The sequence below is a fragment of the Schistocerca gregaria genome, chromosome 3 (genome assembly GCF_023897955.1).
Source record: "Schistocerca gregaria isolate iqSchGreg1 chromosome 3, iqSchGreg1.2, whole genome shotgun sequence".
NCBI lineage: Eukaryota > Metazoa > Arthropoda > Insecta > Orthoptera > Acrididae > Schistocerca > Schistocerca gregaria.
Window position 1 is genome coordinate 557804332 of NC_064922.1, and position 13124 is coordinate 557817455.

The 13124-nt window shown below is 42.4% G+C and overlaps 1 protein-coding gene across 1 annotated transcript in view; it reads left to right on the forward strand.

Annotated features, from left to right (window-relative positions):
• LOC126353909 (BAI1-associated protein 3) overlaps positions 1-13124 on the forward strand; it is a 1859046-nt gene that overhangs the window by 710109 nt on the left and 1135813 nt on the right. The window contains exon 4 of the mRNA XM_050003139.1: positions 2160-2407. Within this exon, the coding sequence (XP_049859096.1) occupies positions 2160-2407 (248 nt within the window). The remainder of the gene's footprint in view (positions 1-2159; positions 2408-13124) is intronic.

Consider the following 13124-nt stretch of genomic DNA (forward strand, 5'->3'; position numbering starts at 1 on the left):
AAAACTTTATAAATGTGTGTTTATACACTGACAGATCATGCGAAGTGAACAGCGTCTTCGTTCTGGTGACAATGTGTTGTCCACAAAGCACTGATCACTGCATAATTGACAGCCGAATATTGTGTGGTCTGTGTCCTCCTGCGTGCAACAGTCACACAGAGACGAGTGAGTCAGTTGTTGCCGATAGAGGGGGCAGTTGCATTTTATTAATTGTGGCATTTTAATTTGTTACACTTGTACCGCTCCTCTTTAGTTACGACTTCACATAACGTTAATCGATAAGTCACTTCAGTTTTTTCATAGGTGTCATATGATTTTACATCTGTGACGTTTGTGCTCATGTTCATGTCCTTGCTTTGTATTTCGGCCTAAGTATGAGTAGAACTTGCTGTATCATAGATGAAAAAACTTTTTCATTAGTATTTCTCAAACTGTATTCTTGTTTTCGCCACAGCTGTGTTGTGATGATGTGGTATGTAAACGCGTAGTAATGAATAAATTAATTTGCGATCAATAAATTTCCAAAATCGTATCCTGTATAGTCGTAATCATTTGTAGTAAAGCGGAGCAGGAACATGCAGACCAGAAACTTTCTGTTGCGCGTATCAGAGGAGTACCAACGTAGTGTTGTCATGCTTAGTGGTATGGCTGCGTAACGTCTTCGCCTATTATTGTCCCAAAAGGTACTGATAAGGCGCTGCACGCCGTGCCGAAGGTCCGTGTGAGAAACAGGCTCGCACGTCTTGGTCCCATGGTCGAAGGCACTCTTAAAGAGAGCTTCGACTATTTCATTGCCCCTGACACCGCCATGAACGTTTACCCACAACATGTAATGGTGCTGAAGTTCTATAGTCCGGTCTATAAATTAGTATACCACATAACTGTTGGTATTATTGAGAACATGATTACACATGAGCAGTAATTCTAATAGAGCGCCTCACTGACTTATGATTTAGCATCATCTACGTCACCAGCATATTTACGTCCCACTTGTATTGCAGTGAGCTCCGCTGTAACTACTGAGACTACCGGAGGGAGTTGATTCCTGTGGTGTGTCTATTCGTCATTATACGCTTCATCACCATCTACAGTAGGTGGTCAATCTGTGTGTTGAGAATGTGCATGTTCCCATCCATTTAAAAAGTCCATTAGCTGTTAAGGAAATTACATTGAATAGATGTTACCCCTTTTTATGTCTCAGCTGAAATCTGCTGCCTAATTCCCTCCAAATCCCTTGTAAACAATTTGATGTAGCTTTAAGTCCAGGTCCGGGGCTCAGGGCAGGTCGTTGTTGTGAGACGACAAGTGATTTATCAGTAGCTAAGGTAACCTAAGCCCGTCGTCTATGGGTAGCGTCTTTGATTAGCAATCAAAACGTCATCGATCCCGGGTTAGAAACCCTCCTCCGCTTAAAATTTGAATAACAGTCAGCATTTGTGGCCGAAGAATTCCCGTATAACAAGTCACCCTCATTCTGCCGACGGCCTCGTCAAAGAGGACGGAGAAGCGGACAGAGGTTCCTCTTACTCTCTTGCCCTTAGGATGGGAAGTTGCCCCTAAAGGCGGAGGAATCAGCAGTAACCGACGGCATGAGAATGCAGAAGGAAATGGAAAAGACTGCATCAAATACAAATAATGAGTATCCACAGGATATGTGGCCTGTAACTGAAAGAGGGTCATGATGATCTTTCCATTGGCAAATTATTCCGGAATTGTCCCCCCCCCCCCCCCCCCCATTCGGATCTCCGGGTGGGAGCTACCAAAGGGGGAGGTGACATCATTAACTCAAAAAGCCCGCAGAATGTAAAAATTGCATCCGTTGTTCCTCTGCCTTCTCTGAAATTAAATCGATCTTCCCCAATATACGTATCCACTTTTCATTTTTATTCTGCTTTTAACTCTATTAATATTTTAGACGTGTAGCATATATTACTTTAAAATTCTCAAGTCTGAGGAATAAGACACATTTCAGCAGATTTAAGGTGGTTAAACATGATAATGTCATTTCTCTTGATGTGTATACGTTTATAGATGAGGAGTTCAAACATGCTGCGCTACTTCACAGGATCGGACGCTTTTTCTATGTCACGAAATCCTTTGCCTAGTTAGATTACACGATTGGTCGCTGTGAACTCAGATGGCGCCCGTTCTGTACGCAGGTGGTGCCGCCCCCCGGCACGGTCTCCTCGCGTCGGCGCACGCTGGAATGCGCCTCGGCGCTGCAGGTGGGGGCGGCGGGGGCGGCGGCGGCTGTGCCAGGCGCGCTGGGACTGCCCCCGGGGCACGCGCCGAGACGCCAGGGCTCGTTCCGGCGCCAGCAGCAGCAGCTGCAGCACCCACGGCCGCCCCTCATGTTCTGCCGCCGCCGCCAGAGCTGGCCAGAGGTCGACCAGCAGGCCACGTCGGGGTAAGTCTCCCCACCAGCAAGGGCTCCTGCTGCCAGCTCGTCAGAACACAACAGCTGCAGCATAAAAACGTTGGCGTCTTCAAAAGTCGGCGGCGCGTACCAACTACGTGAGCTCAGAACGTACATTTCTTCCAGAGCACTCGAAATCACTTCGGAGTCAAATGTCTACCTCACTTGTAGTATACAGGGTGTTACAAAAAGGTAGGGGCAAACTTTCAGGAAGCATTCCTCACACACAAATAAAGAAAAGATGTTACGTGGACATGTGTCCGGAAACGCTTAATTTCCATGTTAGAGCTCATTTTAGTTTCGTCAATATGTACTGTACTTCCTCGATTCACCGCCATGATTTCATACGGGATACTCTACCTGTGCTGCTAGAACATGTGCCTTTACAAGTACGACACAACATGTGGTTCATGCACGATGGAGCTCCTGCACATTTCAGTCGAAGTGTTCGTACGCTTCTCAACAACAGATTCGGTGACCGATGGATTGGTAGAGGCGGACCAATTCCATGGCCCCCACGCTCTCTTGACCTCAACCCTCTTGCATTTCATTTCTGGGGGCATCTGAAAGCTCTTGTCTACGCAACTCCTGTACCAAATGTAGAGACTCTTCGTGCTCGTATTGTGGACGGTTGTGATACAATACGCCATTCTCCAGGGCTGCATCAGCGCATCAGGGATTCCATGCGACGGAGGGTGCATGCATGTATCCTCGCTAACGGAGGACATTTTGAACATTTCCTGTAACAAAGTGTTTGAAGTCACGCTGGTACGTTCTGTTGCTGTGTGTTTCCATTCCATGATTAATGTGATTTGAAGAGAAGTAATATAATGAGCTCTAACATGGAAAGTAAGTACACATGTCCACATAACATCTTTCCTTTCTTTGTGTGTGAGGAATTTGTTCTGAAAGTTTGGCCGTACCTTTTTGTAACACCCTGTATACTAGAAGTTACTATCATATTCATATGTACCTGCTCGAATTAGGCCTAATTATGACGAATACTAATTTTTATACATTGCCCTAGATCTTACCAGTGCAAGCTCGCTCTCTCGTTCTCTCTCTCTCTCTCTCTCTCTCTCTCTCTCTCTCTCTCTCTCTCTCTCTCCAGCCGCCCCAGGCGACGGATGAACTGCTTAAATTTTTTCAAGATGACATGACTAGTTATAAAACACTAATTCGTTGTGCTGTAGAATAATATGGAGTTTTCCAAATCTTTCGTTATAAATTAATGCACTGGGGCGTGCTAAGAATTAATTCCTCCGAAATTTTCGAGTGAAAACTCTCGAAGCTTTTTAAATAAATCAATCGTTACTAACATGCTACATCTTTATTATTAAGGTCTACAAATCTGCAGCTATCTGCCGCTAGATGGCTCGAAATTGTTGCGTACAACATAATTATGTAGGCGAGTGAGAAACAGCGTACTGTAAGCGAGCTTCAGATTCTAAGCGTCCGTCCACAGATTTAATATCCTGTCTCCAGCATGCCAATACCGGGCCACAAGCGTGCGCTGAGACATCTGCAACAATCCGACGCCTTGGATTCACTGTCGTCGATCATCATCCACACGCACCGGGCATTCCCATTTGATGTCCATCTGCCTCCAAAACTTAAAGTGAGGACTTCACTATGATAGTGACGAAGCGACGCAAGCAGAGGGAACGTTGTGTCTCCATCAACAAAGTAAAAAATTATACGGTAACGATATCACCAATGTGGACTTTGGATGGGAGAAATCTCTTCATCGCCATGGTGACTATATTGACAAATAAATACATACACGTGAAGAATAAAGACGCAGAATAATAATAACCCTTGTTTTATTAAAAGAAGTTAAAGAGTTTTCACGTAAAAGCTTCTGAGGCATCACTTTTCAGTACGCCTTCGTACATCATGTCCTGAGTTGCGTCCGGCACAAGTATTTTGTTTGGTAGACTCAGTAACTCTATACGTAGCTGCTTAAACTGTGCTGTTTATCCAGGCTGACCGGCAATAACTGTCGGTGATCGTAACGTTTTAATGCTGCCCAAATGGGCTTCCGATGCCATTAACATCTGCTGAAGCCAAATGAGTAATTAAGGGCGCCTGAATTGGTCCAAACGTGTTCCATCTCGTTTGCTCTGTTGCCATCCAAAAAATAAAAGGTCCTCGAAGCGACTCGCGTACATTTTAATAATCCCGCAATCATTTCGACTTTTCACGAGTAGCGCTCGTTTCCAGGGATATTGACGCCGGCTTTTACCAAAGTGGGCGCTATCGACCGACAGATTAACATAGCTCTAAATGCCATTATTTTAATGGATGTTTCAAGTCCGACTGCCAACTGTGAAATGAACCGGAAACAGCACCGCAGCAGTGCATCGCATAATATAGTTCCTGATTTTTAACCGCTAATGCACATGTGCGCTATGACGTAATATCCTCAAATAGCATTTCAAACAAATATTGGTTTGCATGAAATATATGGGTAGTAGTGACTACAGCCGCTTCATTAGCGAAACGTACACATAAAATGTACTAGGTCAAGTGCAATAAAATACCTAAAGACAGCTTAAACTATTCATTTAAGACAATCCCTCGTTGCATCGTCTCCCTTTCAAAGGTGTGACAAAAGACGTTCTTTATGAGTTAATATTTTCATTTATTTCAGTTCAGCAATACCCAAGATTTCAATGGTTCTTCAGGAGCGATCTGATAGTCTTTTTGTGTAATCAATGCCACTGGTTAAATCCTATAGTTTTTACTGAAATGTTTTTTCTTATTTTAAGGTTGTACTGTAAAGGGAATATTTACGTCTCTACGCTAAAAAAACACTTACTTTTCTCTCATTTGTGTTACCCAAAACACATTTTAATTTTCCGCTTGTTATCTGTGAAATATGTCTCGAATTTATATTGGACCTTGTAGCATTGTTACCCAAGACATACAAAGACATTCGGGTGAGATTTTTTACGAGGGATTGTAGCTGGCAGGTAACAGACCAACGAGAGCCAAGAGCGGGAGCGAAGTACACACAGGCGACTGCCCTTCGTCTACAGAGATGAATCGAGAGTGAAGGATGCAGATAACTCGGCGTTTTATGCCCGTAGTTACGGACTAATCGATTGTCAAATGAAACTATATGATTCCAGAGACCTTTTAGCGACGGATGAAAATTCCTATCGATACGGAAGTGCTATCCCAATACAGTTGGAGAGCCTCTGCAGTGCTGTTTGACTTTACGCGGAATATCAAGTCGGCTGAGGTGCGAATGGGAAGTTGAAATGGTGAGGGAAGAGTGCTAGAGTAGTCTGTGCAGATATGCAAAGCAACTGCGTCAGGGAGGCGTAGGGTCAGCGCGTCTGGTTTAGTGAGCAGAACGCGCGGGTTCGAATCCTGACCTCGGAATAAATTTTCATTCATCACCTCAGTCTGCATATATACTAATCGATTATTCAGTCTGCAAAGCATCGGTTTTCCTAGCGGAAATTATTGAGATTTTGATGGCCATTAAATGCTGCCAAAACCTGTCTTCCATCAAGTTATTAACATTCTCCAGTTGTTTAAGTTCTCTGTAGTCTGTATATAATGTCTGGTGAAGCGAGAGGACAAATAAATAATTTTCCAATCTACCACGAATTTATTAATCAATGAATGGCCAGGGTGTTCGATTGAGTAAAAGTAGAGGCTGGTATCGACACTAATGAACGAGCTGATGAACTCACTGAAGAGACTATTAGCAAACGTTTGCAGAATTTAATCTAGGAAAGAGCAGTCTAAGCGGCAGCAAGAACGGAACCTTATATTTTGTTTTGAGAGAAGACATTATAATGACAGCGAGCATAAAGTAACAACACAGCCATTATTCTGTTTCTGTAGTTGTCATAGAAAAGGAATATGGACTTTGCTACGATGAGATTCAGCCATGACTGTTTCCCAACCCATGTACACAAAATTAATTAGATTTTCCCACCTGCGTCTACGATAATAGTTCATCGGGAAATATTGACCAAATTATTTTTGCTGGCAAACAGAAGAGTAGAATCATTTCTACGCATACTGAAAAAGATTTAAGTTCCTCAGTCAACTTTTGTTAAATATCTTTTATGTACTAACAACCCATAAATATACGGTATTAATTTTGGATATGTTTTTGAAGCGGATTTTCAGTTGTGACTTTATAGGGCGATCGGAAACAGTCTAAAAACCTTGTACGGATGTTGTGGAGTAGGTTTTGCCGAGAAATTATTGTTAAGGTAAAAATTCGATACGTTGCACCGTTTCCTGGTTAATTAGCATTGCAGTCAGACAATCGGATGGTTGTGTTCGCAAATTCAAGCGGCTCGCCACTTACTGTTAGTGTCAGATGTTCTCACAACATAAATGATGCCCCACAAGAGTGCTCAGTGTTTGGCTTGGGTTCTATCCGTAATACCTTCCCATGTCCAATTCTTGTATTGCTGTCTTGTTGGGGTTTAAGAAACAAAATGGAGGACACAGTTGGCAACACAGTCTCTGTTTGTGTGAACAACAGCCTGATTAGCTAACTTCCAAGTTGATTGACTACATATAACATTTATTTCTCAGCACAATCCATCCTGCAACACCCTTACAACCTCTTCAGACTGTTTCTGACCACCCTTTACATCAATAAGGACTGTCTTCCTTTATCTGTGCTTGACTATGAGTATAACTGTGTCACGTTAAATGAGGATAACTTAGGTGTATTTTATGTTTACAAAAAACAGTCGAGAACTTTATGTGGTGCTAATATAAGTTGTTTGTGGCCAATGCTTTATTGAACAAAGATAAATAAAAGAATAATTCAGAGAAGCCGCAGTCGTCAACAGAGTACTCAACAGATCCAAAATTAACGCTTCACAGCGATACGCGAAGTGGTGGTTGAGCTTCGTCAGCTCATTCGAACTATCGTGATGTAGCTGTGGACATCTGCGATGGGGATTGAGTGGGTGTTGAAATGCGGTTGACGGTTTTGCAGCCTAGATGTTTCGACTGGAAGTGGTCCTGAGTGGTTTTATCAACAACCCGCAGTAAATTTAAAAAAATACATAAAAAGTGGACTGGAAATGGTGGGATGTGGGCTAGGAGCTGCACTGAGAGTGTGGGTAGGGAATGCCAATGTTTCAAGCGCTTACGGAAAGGATTTCCGTTAGGCAGATCTGGCTGTGCTTAAGGTAGGAGCGAGTGCAGATGGATAGGGTTGCTGTGAATGCTGAGGGGCTGTTGTGGTGGGACGAAATTATCTTCTACAAGGAAGAAAGTGAAGTGGTATTTGTCCTTTCCCTTTCGACCAGGCGCGGACAAAATTTCTGTGGGCGTATTGTTGTCTCTTTGGCTCAGAATGCACCACTACCACTAACTTCCTGGCCTGATTGTTAGAAGGAATCTGCTATGATTTGAATCGTGTAGCAGTTTCATGTCATAGGTCCGATATGTTCTAGTTATCGTTTCTGCCATCGAAAGTCTCTCCTTCTGTCACATCATGGAAAATATGTTTACAGGAACCGTTAGTTCACTTTTCAAACAGTTAATTTTGGTACTTGTAATGACTATGTTTGTGAAACAATCGCATCATCTGCTGGATGCAAAGCCTTCATTTAGACACGAGAAATAAAACGAAATATTCATAATACCACGGCTTATTTCTTCTAAAAATTGCAAAGGAGAGAGTGATGACAGTTTAATATAAGAAAAACACAGAAGAAGCTGAAGTTGCAATGATCAACAATTTATATTACTTCTTACTTTTGTCAAGTGCAGTGCCACTAAGAGCCACTGCACATACTAGGGACCACGTAATGTCGAGATCGCCTGTGACGTTGCCTTTGTAGCCTACGAATCTCTCGGCGAGTTCAGCTTGCGCAGTGATAAGGGAGTGAGCCGTTGACAGCCGTACAGGGCACCCCGGGTGTAGTGGAAATTCGCAGCACCGGTCCCGACTCAAAGATAGACCGCACCTACTCAACGTACCGATTTCATCTAAGTTAACGGTATATGCGCGGCTTGGCGAGAAAAGAAAGTGACACAAATGGGAACTCCACGTCGATAAGCGGTTAGAACAAAACAGCATTTCTGGCCTAGGAAGGGCGAGGCATCAGCCGTTTTATGTTAAACGTAGCTGTCAAACAGCGGTTGGCGCAACAGGAAGAGAAAAACCAAATCCGAGGGTTGTTGGTTTGAGTACCTATGCAGAAACTCTTTCATTTTCAATTTATACGTTACTTACACTGCAAATAAACCGAAATAACGCTCACTATATTCCATTTATTAATATTTTCATGAACTGCATGAAAGGAAAACCAAGGAAACTTTTGGACTGAGAATTCAGAAAACGGTGGATGTGCACGTCTCAAAATACAGAAATGTCATCATTACTTCATCAGGGAAAGATACAACTGCAGTACCAAAAAGTTTTTGACTAATCTCACAAAACCCTGCGTGCCAGAGAACAAATTTATCCGGCTAACTTACTGGTAGCTAGGACAAAAAAATTCACTATTATACGATGACATTTTTTAAAATCAAGGAGGACTGCCATTGTACAGTATTAAAGTGATTCCCGATAAATCCATTCCGCTAGTGCAGCCCCACGGCGTCTGTTTTTAATGCCAGGTAAAGAGAGAGCGAAAGAAATTAGACCCTAGCAGACTGCATAAAAACACGTTCAGCTGTACATGGCTAACTCTCCTCATCAATATTTGACGAAACGATTGATCACGCGTGGTTTGTGCCAAACTGTGCGATGAAAAAACCTTTTACGAAAGTAAACCACTGTTTCTATGTCTATAGAAAGTTTAAAACAACCAAGTAATCGTAAAAATCCGACGTTTATAGCATCTGCAAGATAGTGAGGAAATTATTGTTTTTTTCTGTTTTTATGCTGTAAATCTCCCTGGTACGTAAGTCATCAAATGTGTAATAGTAGAAGTACCCAACTTTGTATTAGAACATCTCGTGTACGCCTTACGATCCTTCCTAGACATTTGTTCGGAATCCCCAATTTTCCTTTGCCTTTCGCTTTTGTGCCTTATAAGAGAGTATTAATAAATACAATACTTTGCTAATTATTTCCAGCGCGACGTAAAAACTGTACAAAAATTTTCGCGTAGGGCCTCGATATAACGACCTTCAAATTACCATTCTATTCTCTTTCCGCTAAGACAACCGCTGCTCCACCGGTAAGAAAAAATAAAAATGCCTCGTGCTTCGCCCGATCTGAACCAAAAATGCAATATTTTTCTAAACGCTGAGCCATGTGAAGGTTCCACTTGTGTCGCTTTTACTCCTGGTCTGGCGCTTTGTGTACCGTAAATCAGTGATGACGACTAGACACAGTCCCCCTGTGAGCCAAGTGGAACAGCCCTTCCGAGGTGAGCCACCATGTCTGTTCACAATTTTACAAATATAAGTAATCTAAAATGCGAATAATATTTGTTGTACAGCTATTGATTACTGATTTTCTTGGTCTGTTTTCTTGTTGTAACATATCAAATTTCCTTGCAACACATCTCAGGGTTCAAATAAATACCTTGTGAGAATTTTAAATTTGTTTTGTGGGTTTACCATTCTCGAGCTCTTGCATATCTTGCCCCAACAATTAACTAACTGGGTCCATGTATTGCAACCATGTTCCAATGCTAGTGAAAGTGTGCTGCGCTGAAAACCCAGAAGTCTGTGGGTTGAAACCACACTTTGCTGCCATATTGTACACAGCTGATCAATTGTTGGGCAATGTAAACGTGAGGTTGGGAGTAGTAAGGTCTGGTAGCTCAGGAAACAAATTTAAAATGTTCACAAGGTATTTATTTTAACCTAGAGATGCGTTGCAAGGAAATTTGACGTGTTACAACAACTAAATAGTGCAACAGATAAAATTACATGCCTTTTGAAAATTTAAAGGAAAATAATAATTAGTTCACTTTTATTTACACCAAATCTGACCTGATAGCACAATCAGAGAAAAATGCCAACTTCCTTTAACTAAACTTGAGTCTCAGACGAATCAAAATTTATACTGACTGAATTAGAACGCAAAAAACAATTTTACTTTGTCGAAAAAGTGACGTAATGTGAAGATAAAAAATGATTCCTTCTTTTTTTACAACGATTATAGGTAATAAACTAACAGTTGACAAATATAAGATATGTATTTTACAACATATAAATTCTGTGAGTATATGTCCTTTCGGACGAAAATCACACTCGACAAAACGGATACAAGTAGATTATCCCGCCACCACATGAGCTGGCGATACACAGTACGGAAAAGAGCAGAGTGATACTTATGACACAATAGTGAGAACTGTTCTTGACACCAGAACACACCTATTACAATAACAGAAATGAAGTCAAATTCTTCATAACATAGCAATTGACACCAACTGGTAATAACACCCGGTGAATCATTGTAGTTGGTACAATTCCATGAACTCTAGAGTGAAATTTAAAAAAGCAGTTCAACGCACGGAAGACTATGACCAGAAAACATAATTGAAAGTACGTAGGCGAAGCTTGAGTTTGTTTTAGAAGAAACAATAATACCAACAGCTTATAGAAAAGGTTCAGATCAGTTAACTGTAAGTACAACTGCCGCGTGGCTATAATCGGAGCACGGCATGGAGAAAACTAGATATCAGGAGGCATAGTGCTCAATGTTTTCAAACGCAAATCCTCACCAGTAACGACGCTATGGTCCAGTTGCAGTCATGGCATTTAACGTGGACGTTATGCCAGCAACGAATCAACTACAAAACGATGAAGGGCGCATATGGCAGAAAATAGTTTTTTCTCAAGACTGCACACCCGTGTAGTGCTCCACTAGCAACGCTTAATGGTTGCGCTTGCGCTGCTGCGTCGTTACGGATAGACACAGCAGAGCAAGCGTAACCAGACTGTCAGAGCCTCCTCCTGGCGAAAGACTCACACACTTCTCCAGTAGGCTCGGCCTCACTGCCTTCCATAGTCAGAGACAAAGCTCGCGAGGTACGCTACCGAAACATCTTTGGCACGACGAGATCGATTACTTTGATACAACGGAATCGATACGAGTCGACCACGGCTCAACTTCAGTTCTGGTACAAGCATTACAGAAATGCGTGAACATTGACTGATGATGACTGTTCGAGTCGGCTGTCAACTGGAATCATGTCAGAAGGCGAGAGATCTGATTCTGTGAGATCGTATACGGACTCTCCTAAATTTCTGTAGGACCTTGGGAAAAGTTAATGAGGTCCGTCAGGAGGACGGGACTTGTCAAGGATTGTGGTGAAGTTTGCGTCAGTAGTCTCTGCGTGTTGGATAATGCTGTTTCAAGACGCTCACAAGCAACCTCACATGAAACATTGGCTGTGGCCATATGTATAAAATGCTTGTGTGATGCAGTGTAGTTTGTGTTGGGCAATAACTGTTAAGAAAGCAATACGATGCGGTACGCCGATTCCGAGTTAATTAGCACTGAAGTTCCAATTAGTACGTTGAGAGAGCAAAGTCAAGCGGACAGCCAAACACAATTAATGTCAGTTGTTCTCATAGCGTAGACGACAGCAGAGGAGACTGCTCAGCCGTTGTCTCGATTTCGATCCTTACCACAGTCTACCATCCCACGTCCAACTTTTGTATTGTTCTTTTGTTCGGTTTCAGGAAACCAAACGGAAGACACGTTTCGCGACAGCTCCTTTGACGGGCCGCTTTAAATCGAACTAGCAACAGCATGATGGCTAACGTCAGTGCTAATTAACTTTCCTAACAACTATTTCTGAGCACAAACTACCCTGCAATATCCTTACAAACTTTTCAGACTGTTTCTGAGTACCCTGCATATTATAGACAGAACTGTTCGTTAAGAGTTTGTCCCTTGTGGTCATGTGATCAGTATATAGTTGTAATGCGACTTTCTATGCCGTTTGAGGAAGAACACAAGGGCAAACCGTCAACGGAAATGGCGTATGAGCTACTGGATACTCCAGCATGACGATCACAAAGGGTGTGCAGCCAAGAATTTGTGATTACAAACAAGATGACCATTGTTCCCCACTCACTAGACTTACCTCAAAGTTACTTTCCCTCTTCCCATAGATTAAAATCTAGTAGAAGAAGAAAAGGTTTGATATGGTGGAAGGCATTCAAGCGTAATTACACACGAAAGTAAACACCCTAATAAAGAAAGACTTCCAGAAACTGCATTTACATCCGTATATGAACTAAACAATTTGCAAACCTCCGCGAAGTACATAGTAGAGGATACTCTCTGTTGTATCATTAATTTCGGTTTTTGTCCGTTCCATTCGTGTGTGGAACACAGGAAGAATGGTTGCTTAAAGGCCTTTATGCTCGCTTTAATTAGTCTAATTTGTCTTCACTATGTCTACGAAATTGCTGAAGTAAATTCCTAGATTCCTAGAAGGAGCTTCTAGAAATTTACCAAGCAGGCTTTCATGGTATGGTTGCGTTGGCCTCAATGCATCGGCCATTTTAGTTTGTTCAGCGTCTCCACGACGCTTCCCAGAGGTCAACCAAAGAGTAACTATTTGTGCTGACCATTCTTGTATACGTTGAAGCCGGCGGGAGTGGCCGTGCGGTTCTAGGCGCTACAGTCTGGAGCCGAGCGACCACTATAGTCGCAGGTTCGAATCCTGCCTAGGGCATGGATGTGTGTGATGTCCTTAGGTTAGTTAGGTTTATTTAGTTCTAAGTTCTAGGCGACTGA